The sequence below is a fragment of the Podarcis raffonei genome, chromosome 1 (genome assembly GCF_027172205.1).
Source record: "Podarcis raffonei isolate rPodRaf1 chromosome 1, rPodRaf1.pri, whole genome shotgun sequence".
Taxonomy (NCBI): domain Eukaryota; kingdom Metazoa; phylum Chordata; class Lepidosauria; order Squamata; family Lacertidae; genus Podarcis; species Podarcis raffonei.
The window spans coordinates 65041887-65063660 of record NC_070602.1 but is presented as its reverse complement, the minus strand read 5'-3'; the positions used below and the strand labels follow the sequence as shown (position 1 = coordinate 65063660).

The following is a 21774-nucleotide window of genomic DNA, read 5'->3' as shown; positions in this document are numbered from 1 at the left end:
TTAAGATTTAAATAGAAGCTTTAATTATTTTTAAATAATGTTATTACATGGGGACTCCATATCACAAAACCACTTTTATTTAAGTACAATACAAAAAAATTAAAAAGATACAAAATAAGTGCTTCCAAAAGTTATTAGTATCCCAATAATCCTTCTAGAGCTAAAGTTCGACACCTCCATCAGTACCTCTGTCATGAAAATACTGCAAAAAGATGGCTGGATTACTAGCATAGAATTGATCAAGCAACCTCTTCCGCTCTTTGGCAGAGAGACTGGAGTCCTCATCAATAGATTTTAGCAAAGATACAAGTTCCTTTTTTGTAGTCTTCTTTGCACTGTGGTGATACTCACTTTTGTCAAGTTGCTGGCAGAAAGTATATCCTAAAAAGCAAGCATGAAAAACCATTCATAAAAGTATAGTGGTAACTCTTGTCATTGATATACAGTATTCTCATAGAGCAGAGGCATGGGGAGCCTCTGGCCTGCCAGGGATCCTAATTTGGCTTGTGAAGGTGAAGTCGTTTCCCTCCACCCTTCCCCACATGGCCCCACACCTTCTGAGCTGAGCTGATCCCTACCACAACAGGAACACATTCTCATGTTTCCCTCATACTGATGTTATCAGATGTAACACGACAACAGGCCACTGACAGGTGGGTAGCCCTACCTACCTAGCAAAGTGACATGTGGGGGGGGGAGGCCTCAGAATTTGCCCCCCTCCTAAGCTGGATCCTGTTCCCCACCCTTGCCCTATATCACTCTGGAAGGTTGTCCAATATTACCCCCATTTTACAGATAAAGGACGTAGGCTGAATATCTTGCTTAAGACCACCTAGTAATCTCATGGCTAAAAAAATTGGGACCAGGGATTTTCCACTCATGCTCTTGACCATCTCACAACTGCTTTCATCTCAGTCTACTTAATTAGCTTGCATTTTCATAGACCCACATTGCTGAATGGGCCCCAATGCATCACTAACCCAACCCATGCCTTACCAAGTTTCGTTATCACTACGTTCAAATAAATGGTAGAGTCAATTAAGATAGATTTTTCCAGGTTTTGCCAGAGGTTTCTTTAGAAGTGATTCAAAAACAGGGATGTGGAAACTTGTGGCCCTCCAGATGTTGCTGTACTTCAGCTCCTATCAGTCCTAGCCAGCATGGCCAATGGTCAGGTCTGATGAGAGCTGTAGCCCAACAACAGGTAGAGGACCACCGATTCCCCAGCCAAGGACTTAAATGTTATTAAATACATGGTTACCTGTATTCAGGTTGGAATCTTTCCCCTGCTGTATAGCCACAAGCTTGTCACTAACCATTTTATGCAACGTCCCTGGGATCTTGGAGAAAAGCAACAGCTTCTTTTAGTCATTAAAACTTAGGAAGATAATTCAGTAACAAGCAACAGCAGGGGAACAAGGTTTAAGGCACTTACTTTTAATACATCTTTCTGGTAGTCCACCAAAAACAAAATTAGAAGGTCAGTTTTTCCTTTAGATAAACTTTTATTGTTGACTATGGCTTTGGAGAAAGTTCTTTTCACAACCATCCGGTTGTCACTCTACAAAATAGGGGGGAAATGATTAAAGGAGTGTTTCCCTGCTTACTTACTCTGTTTTCAAACACAAGTTTCCTATAGTTTGCTTTGTAAGACTACAGAAAATTATGTGAATGCAAGTTACTTAATTTGTGAAGTAAGCCTAATAGAGTTCAGCACAGCTTATGCATAAGTCTGCTTAAAATCATCCCAGTATTATTGTTATTGGTCATTTAGGGGTTGTATCCAACACTGTGCACAGAGTTCCCATTGTGCAAGTGGACTTTTCCTTCCTCTCCTTTCCTTGCACACCTTCAGAATCTGCTCCAGGGGCTCCCTCCAACCCTCTGGAGCCGATTTTGAGGGTGCACAGGGGACGGGAAAGGGAAAATACTATGCTAGCAGAATAGTCACACTGGAAACGACCCATTATTTTTTATCATTGTTAACTATCATTATTGCTTACTATTGTTATTAACCACTATTTCTTACCTACTCTTTGTCATAAGGTCCCGGCTCAGATTTAAAATATATATAAAATATTAAAGTAAATTAAAACAATGTTCTGTCTGGTGGTGTGGAAACTGCTGCAGTGTGACTCTTTGATCCATTGGTTAGCAGCACTGGAAACCCAAGGTCACGTGGGAGGAACCCATATTCTGGCTCCTTCCCACTTCAGAGCTTCAGTTTCTCTAAAGGACGGTGCCACCATGGGAAGGAATCATGGCATGGGCTCCCACCATAGCAATCTCATATTTCCAACATTAGCCTAGTGGCACTGCTCTGCTCCAAAGACTGACATGTCATTGAAGGTTACATTAGAAGGGGCCCTAAGTGATCACACTTGCCTCTGCTTGGAGCTTAAGATCAGAATTCTGAGCGATAATAGCCATGAAGTAGAGTAGTCTCCTGAACTCCTCTCTTCTTGTACTATCCAATAACTTCAAGTAGAGCTGAATCGCTTCCAAAGCTTGATCAGTTTTCCCATTAACTGGAACAAAGAAGAACGATGGAGTTTATGACTAACACCCAACATTACTGTTCTGTTTAAATACCGACAATTCCCCATCACCACAAACTTGTTAAGTTTGCCAATAAAAGCAGTTACCATTGAGCTGTACAGTACAGTATGCATTTTACAAGAGTTTTCACTCCACATGTCTGTATACATTGATAAAGAATGTAGCTAGTCATCTAGAAATTTGGAAGCCAATTGCACTTACCTAGCAGCTCTGCAATGCCCAGGTGGATTTCGGGTGCATGACTTAACAGTGGTTCCTTCTTTTGGCTATAGTATCTACCAATGGTATCAAACAGCAGCAGCTTCCCAAAATGTACTTTGTCAGGCTGCTCAGGCAAATTACGGCTCACACCAACCACCATCGGATCTGGCAGATACTCCAGACAGTCTATTGCTGCCGACAGCCATTCATCCGTCCTAGAAAATGAAAATTCCTATGTCTCTATATTTTCAAAGTCATGGGCCCTACTCCAGGTAAAGTCTGTCCATAACCAAGACCCACTGAAGTCATAGTAATAGCTTAGGGCCAAAGCTAGGTGTGACTAGAGAGATGAAGGAAAGATCTTCAGTGGTGGCATTTAAGAAAAAGATCAAAGCACCTTGCGGGTGGGATGGGAGGTGAATACAGTTAAAATGGGAACTGCAGCACAGAGGCAGGAAAAGTAACCTTTCCGGCACACTATTTTCTTGGTCCAAACCCTCCCCCTTCCCCCCAAAATAAACTTGCCTCTAAAGATGCTATTTGGCCTGCAGGTAAAAGTAAACTTAGTCTGTAACTCAGCTTCTTGTGTTCCTGTTCATCAACATACATACTTACTGAGAGTCTCCGAATGCTTTCAGAATTTCTCGGTCCAGGTAGTTGCTTGTGATGTTACATTCAGACTCTTGCTTTGTTTGTGGAAATTTAGATCCTGCCTTCTGGTACTCAAGTAAAGAGTCAAGAAGTGGAAGATCTATAAGCTGCAGGAGGCGGGTAATTGTTTGCTCTCTCCAGACTTCGTTAATAACTAGAAGCACAATTCAAATGCCAAGATCCAGTTAGCTAAAGTTATTTAGGGGTCAAGGAGTAATTTGCTATTGCAGTATTTGTCTTTTAGCCTAAGAGACTTAATACTTCACTGAAAGAACACTTAAGCGACCTGCTTCCTTATTAATGCATTATCAACTTACAAGTGTACTTTATCAGGGTAAAAGGAAGGTGACCAACAGCAATTTATGCAGGGAACAGCAAGCATTTGGACATAGCCAACATGCTTTACATTTTTTCCTGTGGAACTTGCGAATGATCTTTGCTGCACAGGGAATCCAATCACATAAATCATGCTAATAAGGATGCGTAAAGAAAGGAGGCCTTGTTGAAGACTTTAGAGTTGGAACAATGGATTCCTTAGCTTCAAGAGCCTCTGCCACATTCAAGGATTCCAGAACTGAAAAGCAAGAACTTGTCTGCTTGCTGCATTTTCTAATCAGGACTAAATTTTCAATTACAGAAAAACAACCCTAATTTTGGGTTTTCCCATTAATGAAGATGAAATAGTGGCAGCAACACATCCAAGCCTTCTTAAACCCGGCTAAATTTTAAAGGTAATGAAAAGGTTTGAACACTTGCACTACTGGTGGCTAAGCTTTAAATCTGAGTTTTAAACTGAATTTCATTTAAAAAAATAATAATTTGAAATAGTTTTTATTGTTTTATGATGCACTTATTTTATTTGTTGCTTTGTAAGCCATCCAGGGAACTTCTATTCTGGGGTGGCTACATAATAAATGTAATACATAAAAGTTTTTTTAGCCACTACAGGTAAAAAATGTGAGGCAATGCCATTTTCAAAACCACCACAGTCAGCCCTTCCCTTTATTGCTTGTGATAGTTTTGCTAAAGTCTAAAGAGCTAAAGTCTAAAGAGCTTGGGGAGAGAAGGCAGACAGCAGCACATCACTGGATAAGCAAATGGCTAGGCCATGCTGGCTGGGGTTGATGGAAGTTGTAGTCCAAAACACACCATGGGTACTGAGCTGGTGAGGGCTTGTCTATACTGATCATCACCAGGCCCTCCAGCTTAACTTCACAAACTTCTATTCCCTGTGACAGTTGCGGGTCAGTGTCAGAGGCTGGCCTTGCACGATTTATCAGGATGGGGAGACAATAGGCATCTGCTGTAAGTCAAGAAAATACACTCCACAGTGTATTCCTTTTATTCTAAGCACTGTATTTGGTAGTGGAAAGGAGCTAAATTTGCAAGTTCCCATCAGTTTAAAACAAGACATCCATTCCTTCCCTTGGGTGCAAGCAACTATGATGTTTGCGCATCACTTACCTTGGTGAGAAAAGTTTGGAGAGGTATTTACTTGAGAGGAACTAACAGGCGTTAGACTCAAGTTTTCCAAGAGATCCTCCAAGCTTCCTGATTTCACTGGTGTTATGCTAAGTAATGCTCTTTTCTCCTGTCTGAAGAAAGAAAAATTGATTATTCAAGTTATCTGCTCATCAGCCGGAAAGGTCCTGGTAGCGATAGTCTCTACAAGTGAGCTTTGAATTCATGACTACTCAACTGAAGGGCAAAAAATACAAACATTCCGCTTCAAACATAAAAATGAACCAAAGAGATACATGCTCAAGATAACTGAATACACATTAGTGTCCCTTATGTTAATCACCTCCTGGCAAATAGAAGGGGAAGAAATGGAGGCAGTGAGAGATTTTACTTTCTTGGGCTCCATGATCACTGCAGATGGTGACAGCAGTCACGAAATTAAAAGACGCCTTCTTCTTGGGAGAAAAGCAATGACAAACCTAGACAGCATTTTAAAAAGCAGAGACATCACCTTGCCAACAAAGGTCCGTATAGTTAAAGCTACGGTTCTGCCAATAGTGATGTATGGAAGTGAGAGTTGGACCATAAAGAAGGCTGATCACCGAAGAATTGATGCTTTTGAATTATGGTGCTGGAGGAGACTCTTGAGAGTCCCATGGACTGCAATAAGATCAAACCTATCCTTTCTTAAGGAAATCAGCTCTGAGTGCTCACTGGAAGGACAGATCGTGAAGCTGAGGCTCCAATACTCTGGCCACCTCATGAGAAGAGAAGACTCCCTGGAAAAGACCCTGATGTTGAGAAAGATGGAGGGCACAAGGAGAAGGGGACGACAGAGGACGAGATGGTTGGACAGTGTTCTTGAAGCTACCAGCATGAGTTTGACCAAACTGCGGGAGGCAGTGGAAGACAGGAGTGCCTGGCGTGCTCTGGTCCATGAGGTCGCAAAGAGTCGGACACGACTAAATGACTAAACAACAACAGCAACATGTTAATTGACCTGTCATAAGAGTATCAAAACCAATCTGTTACAATCCCAATCCCATTTGCCTAGTTCTATTTCAGTAGGATCTATTTCTCTGTAGAAATGGCTAAGATTGTGCTGTTAGGCCTCTTCTTCTAAGAAGTTTGATGTAATGGACATATTTAACTGTGACTGCATTACTTGAAGCTGTGATGTAACATATTGAGCTAAGACACACAGCCCCAGCCCCGTATTTATAAATACTTATGATTGGCCACTATTGCTGAGGCTGAGCCCCATTTATGTTTGCAGTGTCCAATTAAGAACTGCCATTAAAAATGTGATATTTACAATGTGTCACTGATGTGAATTGTGTATTAGTTCATGCACTTCAAAAAACTAAATATAAAGTGCTACTGCATTGAGGGCGGGGAGGGAATGGCAACTAGCAATCCTGTTTCTGCACCTGTAATCCAGGTTCCAGGAGCCATTTGGCTCCTAGCTTTTCTATCTCAGTTTCCAACACTGCTTCTAAAGGGCCAAACTATGTGTACTCAGAAGTAAGTCCTACTAAGTTCAATAGGATTTACTCCCCAGCAAAGGTGCTTAGGTGTGATGTCTAAGGCAACCCTACTTCCAGGTTAGTGGGAACAAGGACCACTGAATTCAAATGGACTTGTTTCTATCTGGCTATATATAGATTGCACTGTAAAGCACAACCAAGTAATATTCAGCATTTTTCACAAGGGTTGTGCACATTGCACCCAAATGAGGCCTGTCAGTTCGCTTGTCAACAGGTTTAATTTTAATTAAGGGCAGATCCACACCACACATTTAAAGCTTTTGCCTTCCCCCAAATAATGCTGGGAACTGTCATTTCCCTCTCACAAAAGATGTATTTCCCAGCATTCTTAACAAACCAGTTCCCAGGATTCTTTGGGAGAAGGCATTGGATGTGGTTTAAATGCATCGTATGCTTTTCTCCTAAGAGTTAGAAGCATGTTAGTCACCTTACATTACACACATAAGCTCACATCCTTACATTCTACTTTGGTGTCCACCCTTGGTTCCATTCTCAAATGACACTAACACATTTCGAATGTCCACTTCACCCATATAATAATAGACCAAAAGAACAACTCTCCCTGTAATCATAATTAGTCCACGTGAGTGAGTCTTCAGCATGTGCCTTCAGATACATCACTCTCTCATCAGCTGGAATGATACAAACAAAATCCTACCCAAGAATTGTACTTGATTCAATGGAAATTACTCATACTTAAATTCATTTGAGAAGTGTAAATTGGGCTGCTTTTATTTTATGTATTTTGTGTTTTTTATATTGTGATTTTCTCCTGTGAGCCACCTGAGACCTGTGGGTATAGGGTAGTATATAAATTTTTAGAGGAGGAGGAGGAGAAGAAGAAGAAGAAATTGACCCCTCTCTCTCTAGCTGGGACTATTATGCAACAGCTACTTGCAACTTTCATGGTCACTTTTGGATTTAGAAAATAACACCATACTCTCCCCTCCTCTTCCCATTTGTAGTCATGCTTCACCGCAGTTTTATAAACAGAAATATCCAAATCTTACTACTATTGAAAAGTAGCCGAGTTGAATGGAACTCACTCCCAGGAAAGGAGGTATAAGACTGCAGCCTTGATCTCAAATCATATCCTTATTCTAATTCACATTCAATTGTTCGAATGTCATCACTTATGTCGCTAAGAGGAGCAACAGTGACACAAAAAAGAGAGGCTATCGGCAGACTTGAGAAAATCCCAAGGTTTGGGAACGTACAAAATAAATGTTAGGAAAACCGCTCCACCCCCATGAGTACTGAGTATGCTCAATCTTCAAAAATGTATTGACTGAAAACTAGGTCAAGTGGGCCAGAAGGGCAGGGGCAAAACAAGGCTTTATTTCATCTGGGTCAAAGACCCAGTTTGGCACCCCACCACTCGCTTTTGCAGACGTACATGCACACAAACACACACAGGCTGGGAGCCTCAGTGGTGCCCGTCTGGAGGTTTCAGCCAGGGCAAAAAACCCAGCTAGCCCCGCTTCCCCGTAGCAATGGTTCTGTGGGGGGGGGGGGCAGGCAGAAGAAAGTAGCTTAAGAAGAGGAGGACAGAGGAAGATATATAAAAATGAAATCGTTCTTTCTGTTCCTATCCCTTCCCTCTTACCCCAGCAGTCAGTCAACATTCTGTGTCCACTGAGCATGCTCAGTCCTCACTCGGCTGTTCTAGGTTGGGGCAGACATGCTGGTATTCAGTTCCTGCTACATTGAAATCTACAATTTCTCCATTGACTTCTACAGGCAGCTCTACCTTCTATCCCTGGGGACATTTTAAAACACAGATTTATAACCACGTGAACCTGCCTGCCTGGCAAGATCTTCACTGGAGACTCTTGTCTGAATGCTCCCTGCAACAGGAGGTAAACAGGTGGCATCAGAGACAGAGCCCATTTGATGGTGGCATCCCCACAGTGGAACACTCCCCCAAAAAACTTGGCTGGTAACTAGTTCCTAGTGTGTTAGTTTCATTACCAGGTGCCTAAAGCTTTTAAATTGTCCAAAAAGCTTTTTTATACTAGGCAACTAATTTTGCTGCCATAGCCTTTTTGTTTCTGTTCAGCTTTTTGCTTTTACTGACTTTATTGTCCTTTTATTGTCCATTAAAGTGATATCATCAGCCAATGTGGAAGCCTTACGCTGAAAGGCAAAATATACATTTAAGAGAGACAGACATAGACATCCAGCAAGGATGGAAACTAGCTTCAATTCCAGCATCCCTTGGTTGGATGAGGACTCCTAAAAATTGATGCTGCATGCATAATTCCCAGGGCATCCTGAATTCAGGGCTGTGCTCACGCATCCTTAGTCAGATGGCCAATAGCAGCACCAATCACCTTGTCTTTCTGACAAGTAGGGGGAGCCGACTGTCCCTTTCCACATCCACAGAGGCACCTGGCCAGATAGTGACAGTGACATGTACAGAGTTGGTGCACAAAGCTGCAGAGATAGATCAAAGCAAAGTCCACCATGAGTTCAGCTAAAGTAGATCTTCCTCAGTTGTTGACTGTGGAACAACTTATGCTTACCATTTTTACTTCCATAGACAAGACGTCCTCCCTCCTAACCTTTTAAGCTGCATACACAGTTCTTTGGATTGCAGCCCATATAGAGAATTAAGTTCTATTGACTTTAGGGCCATTCAAGAAGGATTTGCTTTTATTTATTTATTTATTTGTATGCATGTATGTATGTTTCTCTGTGTGTGTATATTACCTTGGATGTGCAGATACATCCACAGCAGCAACCAGAATTGACTTCTAAGCAAATGAGCACATAAGATAGGACTGCCAGGCTCCTGTCTTACAACTAGAAAGTCCCAATTAATACTGAAACACTCAAGTTCAAAGTAAGTCTGATTAGGGTTAGGCTGCTTTCAAGATAGAACAACAAGAAAACATGGCAAATATCTTCATTTGGTACTAACCTTTGATGCACAGTCCGGCCATACTCTTTTCCAAACGGACTGTCCATTTGGTTACACGCATTTGGAAACCTGTAGAGGCTGCAGCTGCTATCTTCGAACACAGACCGTTTGTCTTTTCCAAAGACTCTGGTAGAAACTGCTTCAAACACTTTGTAGTCCATCAGTGCCTGACACACTCTCACAACTTTAGTCCGGGAAATATCTACATCGCCAAAGTATTTGTTCTGCAGAAGGTGGGCATAGATGACATCTACTGCATCGGAGCCAATAAAACAGTCGTTAAAAGATTTCAGGTTCTGACGCCGCTTTTTCACTTCAACTTGGCTCTGAAGTGCGTTGATAATGCTGCTCCAGACATATGTGGCTCCAAATGGTCTCTGTGCCAAGCTGAAACCTAAACACGCAATGCAAGAGATGTATTATGGGTTGTGTTTCAGTGAGTGTTCTGGAAACAGATTATGGACCTACCCAATATTTTTAGGAGTCACTTCCAAAAGTGTGCATCATTTCCCATGGAAATATTGGTGGAGCCCTTTTACTGGCAACATTAGCTAACAAGGTCTCTAGCGCAGGGATGTGAAACCTTTTGCCTGCCAGGTGGAGTGGGACTCCATCTCCCATAAACTTCAGCCAGTATGGTCAATGGTCAGGGATGATGGACTCTGGGACTCTAACATCTGGGGAAGGACAGAGGCTCCCCAACCCTGCTCTAAGGCTTGACTCAAGGGAATATAACAGTTATGTCCCCGTAACTATAAAAATGCTATCAGTTAGCAGGGCTGGGAAAGATGTCTCTCTGCCAGAGACAGAGACCCTATAAAGCAGCTGTCAGTCAATTACTGACAATATTGGGGATCTTCATTTTCTCACTGAGAAACTTTTGTGGGATACTTTTTGTGGGAGAGTCTTGCCCACACCTGCCCTAGATTCTTCTATGCAAGGCTGCCATTTCAAATTCCTGAGGTGGGGGAGGGAAAGAGAAAGAAGGTATTTTACAGGTGACCATGATTCTTCACAAGATTGTAAAAGCTCTTGTATCCACTCAGGATTAAAGTTGCAGAGAGAGAGAGAGAGAGAGAGAGAGAGAGAGAGAGAGAGAGAGAGAGATGTATTTTGAAAGCATGTGTTATGGTTACTACTTGTACTTTACAATTACAGCAAAGCCATCAGCACAGAACGGTCTTTTTTATTATTAAAACAAATGCCTGAGACACACACACCTGGTACATTCACCCATCAAATTTTTATGCCTATGACCATAATGTTTATAGTCAAGTACTGGAGGATGCAAAGGCTGCCCCCAGAACACCTAAATCTTACTGGTACTGTTCGTATCAGACCAGTAAACTCAAATGCCTGAGTAGTTCTGCCGAGATTAAAAAAAAAACAGTTCCTTTTTTAAAACAAAAAATCTTACCATACCATAGCCAACAGCACTACAGCTTTTCTAATTCTTGTTGCCAAACAGACCCCAAGGAAAGCTTTGTTTGCTAACAACATTGGAGTCAAGGCTGCCTCCCAGAAGACTACCCAAACTGGGAGGAAAGTATTTCCTCTCCTGGAAGACAGTCCACAAGAGACCAGCTCCTGCAGATTTACATATATGAACTTCCATAGGGATCACACAGCCAGCATGAAGCTGATCACACTTAAACAGCAATTTATCCATGGCTATACATTAATAAAGAACCCAATATGCTGATGAATAGTGCCTCCGGCTTTTGGGAGCATTCAGTTACGAGAGACAGAACAAACCTTTTGCAGGAAGCGAGGGAATGAAAGCACTTTATGAAATTAATGTAGAAATGTGAGTAAGTAAAGCTTCCTCTGTCGAGGAAAGGCTTCTTGCATATTACTCAGCGACTCCAGCCAACCTGAACAGGCCACCAGCTCTAACCACACACAGAGAGATAGCTTGCCCAGGGGCAGGTCCGGAAACAGCAAACCTACCAGAGCTGGGATGAGGTAAGTCCACGCCATCCTAGCCCTTAGGCACAATAATTAACATTTTTAACCTCAAATGTGTTTGTGAGAGGGGGTGGAGGAGTTATTGGTTTGTTTTGTTCTTGTTTTTATTATGCGTTCTTCTGCTGAGATCCGCCCTGAGATCAGTATACAAGGGCAGTATACAAATTTATAATAAAACAGGATTCTGCCCGAGCAACTGGACCCCTCCAGAATAAGAGCAAAACAACAACAACAACGCCGCTCTGTTGACCGCTCGGCTGACCTTCCAACAGGGCTAAGGCCAACCATCTCCCAGAAAAGAGGAGATAGCTGTCGAAGGGAGAAGATACGGGGTTGCATCAGAGCAACCGCGGCGGGTCGGGCCAAAGGTCCATCCGTCGGTCAGACCCGGGCGCTGCCTCCACTTGCGGCCGGTCAGAGAAAGCGCCTTCCGCCCGCCCACGGGTCGAAATTGGGGAGGCGAGGACGCGGGATAGGCGACTTTGCATATGACTTTATAGGAGCCGACCCTTAAGAGCGAGAAGAGGCGGGGAGCCCACGGCACCCACCTGCCTTCAGTGGAGGCGCTTTGCCCCGCAGTCTCCCTTCTCCCCCCGGAGAACATAAGAAGCAGCCCTGAACCCGCCCCGCCGCCTACCTGGAGGCTTGTTGGCCGGACTGTACACCGCGCAGAGATTCAAAGCCGCCGCCTTCTCCTTCACGCTGGCCATAGCGCCTGCCGGTTTCTGCCTCGGCGTCCCCGGGAATGAGCGGAGCAGCCCGGCCACCTCGCGGAGGGGAAATAGGCGGCGCTCGCACGCAGGCGCTGCTCCCATTGGCTCGCGTTGGCGGCGGGGGCGGAGCCCGCCCTCTACTTTAATAAGCCGAACTGCAACCGTAGGGAGTTTTGGCCGCCGCGGCGAAGACAACGGTGCACCGCTCACCAGAGCTCCCTAAAGCGGGTTGCTGTGCTCATGGGGTGCGTTGCAGAGGACGCTCCCACCCACACGAAGGCTCCCGTTTCTTCCTCTAGCTCTAGTGAGAAACCAAGAGTGAGCCACCTTCATCAGGCTTCCTCAACCTCGGCCCTCCAGATGTTTTGAGACTACAATTCCCACCATCCCTGACCACTGGTCCTATTAGCTAGGGATCATGGGAGTTGTAGGCCAAAAACATCTGGAGGGCTGAGGTTGAGGAAGCCTGTTCTATATGCTTGCACTGCACACACGGGTTTAGAGGGGAGTGGGGTCAGCTCACATCTGCCGGCTGGCTTGCCTGTGAACAGGGAACACCCAAGACATTTTGGCCTTTTCGGCACCTGAGACAAACCTCAAAATGGCGCCCCATCCTCTCCCCACTAGGGAAGAAGGGTGAGTGAAGATCTGCATCAAGAACAAGAGTGCGGGGAATAATAATGATCTGCCTTGGGATCTGTGGACCCTGCCTTCTGAAGAGATTGCCTCACCTCACCCTAGTCCCCCAGGTTGGTCCTAAATACACCACTCCTGGAAATTTTGAGCTGAAAAGACCTGAAGGTGTGGATACTAGTATTGTGGCAGATTCAATTCTACTTGGAATGTAGTCTACAAATTTACAGAGTTTATATCAATGTTCTTTTAATGTGTCCAGAGAACTCTGGGAACTGTCTTGTTGGAATATTCACCTCAGAGTAACACATTCACTATGGATTCTGGAGAGAGGGAATGCCTTTTTAGTATGCCCACATAATCTAATCTGAGGCAAAGCTCAGCCACGAACCTTGTCTCGTTCCTTTTTCTATTTTAAATTGATTCGTTATCACCTGGTTAATAAATAATTTTGTATTCTGTTCTGTATATACAGCTTGTATTCCTTTTATAAACTTTTCTCCATATTCCATTTCTTCCATCACTTTCTTCATAAAATCCCATATATATTATCAAACGCTTTTTCTGCATCTATAAACATCATTGCTGCTTTTTTTCTCATTTCTTACTTCTAGATATTCTGTTACATTTAAAATATTTCTTATATTATCTTTCATCTGTCTACCTGAAAGGAATCCCGCTTGATCTGGATATATATATAAACATTTAAGACCTTTTTCAGTCTATTAGCTAAAATATTAGCAAATATATTGTAGTCAAGAGGTAAAGTACCTTTGAGCACATAATGAGACTGTTTCCTCTTTTAGTGTATTGGTGTAGCTTAGTCCCCACAGTTGTTTGACCAGGGAACATTAACTTCAAGGTGACTTTTAGCCAAACTACAGTACTTCAAGCTATCAGAGTCAAGCGTTGTCATACATGCTGCAGTCATAGGCAATGACTTAGCTGGTCTGTGTCTTTCATTTCTAAAAGGCCCTCTCCCATCTGCTTTGTAACAATCTCTAATGCACGTATACCGGAGTCAAACATGTTTACACCTGATCATATCCACAAACTCAGCTTCTTATAGGGCACAGAGTAGCAAAAAAGAAAGAAAAAGCCCTGTTCCGTTTCCTGATAAAGTTGTTCATTATCATAACCAGGGCAATTTCTGTCCCAAATCAAAGTCTGATGTTTGTTGGCTATGGGTCTCAGTGACTGAAAGTAGCAACATGCTTGTGGCTAATCAGTTGTGATAATGGGATATTTGGACATGCTGTGCAATCTGGGCCTATTCCTAAACGTTATTAAAAACTGGAATTCAAACAACTTGCAGAACAATGAGGTTTTGAGTTTTGACAATTTTACTGTTGGGGACTTGCTGAAATAAAATTACACATCAGCAACTGAGCCTCTGTAAAATTTTGAATGGTTCAGGATGTTTATGCCTACCATACCAAATTTATAGACACAAGTAGCAGCATAGCAGCATAGCAACATATACAATACACTGTTAATCAAAGAACATACTGAAAAAAATTATCTGCTTGGTATGCCAGAACATTCAGATCTAGGCCAGCACACAATGAACCAAATGAGTTGAGGTCACACTAATCTTTGTTTTATTTTGTTAGATGAAAAACGGATATCAGTGCAATTGTAGTATGTTGCTTCAGAAGCATGAACCACTATTTTCAGAAAGAATTAATTTTATCTTGTGATAATTCATCCAGGTCCATTTATATGAATGAGTATATTTGTTTTGTTATGCTCATCAATGTCATTTAAACCAAAAGGGCAAACCTTGTATTAGCAAGGGGTTTTTCACAAGGCCTTTTTTTTTTTAAAAAAAAATGCCCCTTATTTCAGATTATTGCTCAGGAAAGATATTCATTTATTGTAATCCAGGAGGTTTTTCCATATAAGCACAAAATAATTAATATGTAAGTATCTGATGAGCTTCAGGCACCAACTTAAGACTTGGTGATTTCAGCACACCTCTTTATGAAACTGATTTGTTTTTTAAACCTTTGTCAGATGACCCATTTTTGTATTGATTATCCTTAATGCATTTTTGCTTGATTTTATATTGTTTTGATTTTAATGGAGATCCTGTAAACTTCATATTGTATTGGCCTGAAAATAAGCTGCACTTTCCCCCCAAATCTGATCATGAGTGCAGCTTATATTCGCAAACTTATGCCATTGGCAAAGTGGTGTGGGTCCACCCTCCCAGGAAGCAGCCCAGAAGCGTGGGGCAATGGCACCCGTCCCATCCACGGCTCCCAAACCGCCAAATTTTAAAGGTGCCACCTATTTGCAGGTATTCCTGCCAATACAGTAGATACGTTTTTTTAATGAGTTTGAAGCATAGATATTAATAAAGAATACCAGCATTTATATACTGTTGACAAAAGGTTCTGCAATTTCTAAAATTCATTCGTAACTTTGGGCTTTTCAGATGTTTGATGGGGCGAGCTGAGCTCTTCTAAATGTAACTAGGGTAACAAACAGTGACATGACAAACTGCGCAGCAGAGGCTCTGCACAAACTATACCTTTTAGAGCACATTCCAAACATATTCGTTCCCTCTGTGAATTCTGGGCACTGTGGTTTGTTAAGGCTGCTGGGAATTGCTACTCTGTGGGGTAAACTACAATGCCCAGAATTCACAGAGGGAAAGAATGTGATTGCTTTAATGGTATAATGGGTACTACACACCCAAAGACAGCTAGGTCTTAGGGAAGGCAGCTCCTGAAGTAAGGAGTGGGGAGCAAAGCATCCTTGGTATCTGATCATAGCTGTCAACTTACAGATTTGAAAATAAGGGACCAGCAGCCTTGAAAATAAGGGATCAGCAGCCAAAATAAGGGACCTGCAGCCTCACCTGTTCCAGGCACTCCAGTCTTCCTGTCCTCCTGCAGTCTGGTCAAACTCATGCTGGTAGCTTCGAGAACGCTGTCCAACCAACTATGTAACCAGAGGTTCAACTGACTAGAATCTGAATCACATGCACCACAAGGCCTATGCAACCTCAACTTAAGATGGCTCCCCGGCCTGGCTTTGCACTGCGGTTTGCAGCAGCACATGCAACAAAATGGCGTCCAGCATTCAAAAACCCCCTCAGCTTGCATTAACTAGCCACACAAAAGGTATGCAAGCTCCACCCCCCAGTCATTCTTAGACTTCTTATTGGGTGAGCAACAGAGCCAAGCAACACAGTTGGAGCCTCCCTCCTCCCTGGCCGGCAGGGAGGGAGGGAGAGGAGCTGCTTCCTTTGAAATTTAAAGGACATCATTTAAGGGACATCCATCAATAAGGGACAGCAGCGGGACATGGCGCTGGAATAAGGGACTGTCCCTTCAAATAAGGGACACTTGACAGCTATGTATCTGATCGCCTGGAAGTCTCTTGCAGGGGAAACAAGGCAATTAAAATAGATTTGCAGAAGTTTAATATACTGAGGCTGCCGTCCTATACACTGTTCTGAGATTACCCTAGAACTCAAGAGGGTACACTTTTGAGCAGACATACAATATATATGTGCTGCAAAAGGTTTGGGCTGGCCATTCTTGTGGAAAGGGTGAGGGTGAAATAGCAAAGGTCAGGTCGCAATCTGGCCAAGATGCACAACCATGTGTTAATTGTACCTTGCCAGTGGTGTAACAGACAGGGAATTACCTTGTGAATTGCCCTGAGACCTATGATGAAGGGCAGTATGGAAGTCTAAAATAAAATAAAAAAGCAAGCAAGCAGGATTTTCTTTCACAGCGGGAATAAATTTTGGAGTGACATGGTAACTGATGGGATCTTCCTTGCTTTGGCAAGTGATTGAGATAATGTTTGTGTCAGATTAGCACAAACTGAGAAAGAAAATAATCAAGCAGAGGTTGAATACTACTTTTCTTTTCTTAGATAGGCTTCATATTTCATGCTAACATTAAGAAAAAGTTAAGAAAATGGCTCAATTCAGGCAGCGTCTAGATTTTGTTCATGCAGAATAGTTCACCACATCACAAATTACTGTAGTCTTCACTGTATCTTTTTTAATTTAGTGTTTGGAGCAGCACTGATGTTTCACTTTATAATAGTATGAGTTGCTTCTTTGGATCCTGTGTGTTGATCTTGGATTATACCGAATGGTTATTTACCATAAATATTTCATAAACATTCCAGTTATTTTTTAATGACTCCTCATCTGCATCTTTCTCCAACCTATGAACAATGGCTTCATTCAATCAAAATGAAGCCATTCTGAAGAGACCAGCACATGGAATACATAAACAATTGCTTATGAAAATGTGCTCTGTGCCCATTATCCTTGAAGACACAAGTAGACTTTCAGCATATAGGTCACATATACTGAAAATAAATAAAATCCACACAAGTTAATACTACAGAAACACAGAATGCTTATTTATTTTCAATAGTTTAGGCCTGCCCTTCATCATGTGATCTCAGTGTACGTTACAATATAAGTAAAATAAGAATTCCAAACAAGTTCAGTCATGAAAACCTCCAGACTTGCAGCAGTAGCGAACATCCCAAAAATCTCCAGGCAAAAATAGGTACATATTTGCCTAGTACCAAAACACTGGAAATATTGGTGCCAATTGGGTTTCCAGGAGGAAAGAATTCCACAGGTGTGGAACTACCACAGGGAAGCACCTATCTCATATATAAGTGCAATTTTATCACATAAAAGCAGCAAATGTTATAAATTGCTCTGCTTCCAACATGACTTATACAGTGCAGCCATTCAAGCACTATGTGAAATAAATTAGCTTGGATCCTTATAACCCCATGAATGGGAACTCTGCCCAAGGATTGTTTCTGCTGGCACCCGGTTTCCACCAATTGCCCCTTCATCTCCCTGTGTACCCCAAAAAATCTGCTAAAGTGTTGTGGGCCCAGTTCAAGGGAGAAGGTGCTAGCCACAATCATCTAGCCACTTTTAAGCAGTGGTAACTTTCCTGAATCAAAAGCCTGAATCACTAACAGAAGGAAAGCTCGGAATCCAAACCAGTGGTTGTTTGAAATGCATTCTGCTGATATTCGAAGGGTGACAGGTGACCAATATTGATCAAGTAATTCATACTGATGAGTAGGCTAAGTCTTCCAAAGTAACAAACCATGACTGAATTTCTGTAATATAAACAATGAAAGTGTGGAGTGGGTGGGTGCTACATTGAAAAAAAGCCACCAAAAACAAGACATTTCATCACATTTGGAGCTGATTGAGGTTATACCCCTTTAAAAAAATAAACGTGTGCAGCTGAGACAAAAATGGCCACAACTATAATAGATATTAATGGCTTAGCAAACTCAGGTGCTGAGTTAAAATGGTTATGTAACTCAAAACAGGGCTGCTGATGAACAGTGGGAACGTTTGCACAAATAGGAAAAAGAAATCTTAAGCAGGTGAAACTAACGGTTGCAACACTCCCCCCCCCCAAAAAAAAACCTCGTTGAGGAAGTGGTCATGTCTTCATTTCCTGCCAATTCTTGAACCACAGCATATGCAGCAGCAGTTTCTCTCCCATGTTTTGCAACTGCACCCTACCCTTCCACCTTATAGGAATTCTGAGTTTCCAATGGCAACTTACAATGTGGCACAGCTAAATTATGTGTGAAAAGTAGGGAAATCGGCTATATGTGCATGCATGCAAGTCTTACATATATGTGAAGACTGGCCACCATTTGGTCTCCAAAAGAGTCATATTTGAATCATTATACTAAAGGAGTACTTTGCAAATTAACAAAGCCGCTTGCCTTAGTCACTCCCAATTTTTTCAGTTTAATGTTTTCAAGCTTAATAAACCACTAAACAGCATTTTGAAAAAGTGTCTTTACTTTAATGAGCTTAGTAACATCAAATCAACAATACAAAAATGTGATTTCTTTTTCTTAGCTTTATACATTATTGTGGACCACCTGAAAACTGGACTAAAAAAGCACCTCTCATTAGTCCTGGCCTAAATGTTTGCAGTACATAAAAGGATAGATATTACTATGCGTTTTGTGAATGAAATGTGAACATTAACTTAAATAGCATAGATATATAGAAGGAAGTGCACTGTGTAATACTACAAAAATGTATGTTAGTGTAGGATGAAAAATGTTAAATTGCCATTAACAAATCTGAAGTTACTATACACTGATTTTCAATGTCCTAGTTTTGGCTTGTTTAAATTATTTAAACTATTTAAATTATTTTAAATAGTAGTAAAATTTTAAATATTTAAAATATATTTCCTCTATGAAGACCTGTTTATTGGAAGACAGTTTGAGTTTCCTTTTTAACATATATTACTTAAAGCAAAAGGAAAATGATACAATGTTCTGTTAAAGAAGGCTGTACAATCCAGTTGTATCACTCTTGATGCAAACAGAGGCTTAAAAGGAGGGAAAAATAATCAAATGATATACATCATTTAGAGATGTGGAAACAAAACAAATGTTTGTTGGATTGGATTACCAATATGCAGGTGCAAGTATTTAGTTTAGCACAGTGTTATCGATTTGTTTGCTTGCCCCCACTGATAAATTAAAAAAGAATGAGAACTTCATGTTTATACATTTGAGTGGGTACTGAATATTTGGAAATCACATGCACATCTGTAGCCAGCCAGTTCCACATTCTTGCAGTATTATGAGAATGCAGAGACACAAGTGATGAGTGTGTATCCTATTGATGTATCCTATTGAAATCAGCTACATCAAAATCCTAAATACAAAGTGGAAGAAAGTCTGAATGGTTTCAAGATATATTGTATTTAGGTAAGGTTTCAGCTGTTCAAATCCTATAACTCTACTTATTGTAAGCACACTAGCAATTCTCCAAAGCATATCCAGCACTCTCTCAAAATTGCTACTTGCAGGGGGGGGTGTCCTTGAAAGGAAGAAAACACAAGGCGGTTGTCTGAGACGAGTAATATTCAATTTTTATCCCAGAATATTTAGAAAATGTCTCTGAGCAAATAACCCTATTTCTCAAGTAACGTTGCTGTTACTCTGCCCCTTTATGGCTACAAAACATATACCCTGAATGCAACAAATACACAATTATTGCTACAGCGAAGGCAAATTTCTTCAGTCTGTTGGTATAAGATGCCTAAAATCTTCGCTTACATTTTATTTTATTTTCCCAATGGCATTTCATTCTCCTAAACTTGCTTGATTTTGGATACATAAAACACTGTCTGCCTAGCATGGTTATGTTCTCTGTTGTTTACAGGAACCATGGAATATACTCAAAACTAATTAGAGGCTTATCAATTAAGAGAGAAATGATGGTGTGCAATTGTGCCTAGGAATACACCCAGGCCCCTACAGCTGCAGACCTTTTCCTGCGCTACAGAGTCACAGAAGACATTGGGTGTGTTCCAAGATGTCCACACTTCATGTGGGACAGTGATTAGGCCTAATAGGCCTCACCAATGCTGAACATGAAGTTGTGTACCCTTGAACAGACACTCCTTGCAATGTACAGGCATTTCTTGAAACACAGAGAGGGCAAACAAGTTGATGAAAAAGGGTTCTCTGAGGGTAGGAAGTTGAACACCCATCTAGCAATACAAAACTGTCTTTTCCGTTCTATTCCCATATTCCTGAGTTTCTTATTTATCATTCACTTGATAAAAGTTGCCACCGACTTGGCACGATCCTCCCAATTACTCAGAAGTAAGTTGCAATGATTTAAATGAGACTTAGTCCTAGGTAAGTGGGCATAGGCTTTCATCCTGGGTCTACAACATGGGGCAACCCCAGCTCTTTTGTTTAATTAAAGTTTAACTATTAAACCAATATATGTGTAAGCTTGTGTTGAGATGTATATTACTTTGCTGTAGAAGAACACATTTTGTTTTTGCACTTTGAACCTTCAGTGACTGGTTCTTAAGTATTTCAATTCTAAAATGAGAAGTATGGTAGTATCTTCCTCCAGCTGAGCAGGCTATTTACATGATGGCCCCAAGGATATTGCATCTACATTATAAAAAGACTTTCAAATATCTTCCTAACACAACGTACTCTCACAGAGCAATGCTACAGATGCCTGCTCAAAAGAAAGTCTCAGAAGTTCTACAGGGCTTGGATAAGCAGGTAAAAGACTGCACCCTTAATTATGAGTGAAGATGTACATTTGTTTGCAGGGAGTATGTATATATGCTGAGGTTTCCAAGATAATTCAGCAGTATTACGCTTCTTTGTTTGCAGGTAAGATTCATGCCTGAAATGTTTCTAGGAAGAGGGTCAAGATGCAGCCCTAACACTGGTATAGTTTGAGTCTAGACCATTAGTTCTTCTACAGAACTAGCAGAGATACAGCAAAATCACAGTCACAGTAATACAACTTGGCTTTTTTCAAGACAAGTGCAGTATGAAGATATTTTAAGACAAATATCAACAAGAAATTTACCAAAATTTTCATTGCATCCCCCCCATCAGAAAAACGAAGTACCACCACATCCTACAATATAAAAACCTTTTGAAAATGCAGAGGTAAACCAACATAATAGGTAATCAAGATCAAAAATGTTGTCCTTTGATATTTTGAAATCCTAGTTTAATTCATTATTCTTTACAAATCTAAGGTGCAATGAACATATGTACAACTAAAGAAAATACACCGTGCTACATACAAGAATATCCTGATTGGCGAGTGAATGAAGAATCCTGCTTTCTTGGCTGAAATTAAGGCACTAAGTGGCAGTGAAAGGACAAATGAATTATATATATATATATATTTATGTATATATATTATCTGACAAAAGTACAATACGTTTAGTCCTTTTACAAATCCAAGCAGAGGACTTACACATTTTGAATCCAAGACTGAGGTAAGGCATTCTGTTGGCAGATGAAGAAATTTTCCTACTGATCAGAGTTTAACACATTTGTAGTCTAAGTGGGACTACTGGTCCTACTGATTAAAAAAATAACCCAGCTGAGAAAGACAACTACAAAAGAACGTCTGAGGATTTGAAAAGGCACCAAGAAGCAAACAGTTCTGCCATTACCAATTTTTTAAAAATGTCAGCTGTGTTTAACACTGCATATATAGTCTATTCAATCATCAGTCTTCGGTATCCAGAAGAGAAATGTAGTAGCTATTCAATGAAAATTTCAATTATTCGTG

The 21774-nt window shown here is 41.3% G+C and overlaps 1 protein-coding gene across 1 annotated transcript; it reads right to left on the bottom strand.

The window, feature by feature from the left end:
• DEPDC7 (DEP domain containing 7) lies at positions 1-12068 on the bottom strand. The gene is made up of 9 exons (XM_053390352.1): positions 11948-12068; positions 9343-9736; positions 4876-5006; positions 3376-3565; positions 2761-2975; positions 2386-2528; positions 1436-1561; positions 1262-1340; positions 1-381 (listed from the first exon to the last, which is right to left on the bottom strand). The coding sequence occupies exons 1-9, from the start codon at positions 12018-12020 to the stop codon at positions 161-163; spliced, it is 1572 nt and encodes a 523-aa protein (XP_053246327.1). The 5' UTR covers positions 12021-12068; the 3' UTR covers positions 1-160.
• Positions 12069-21774: the final 9706 nt, after the last annotated feature.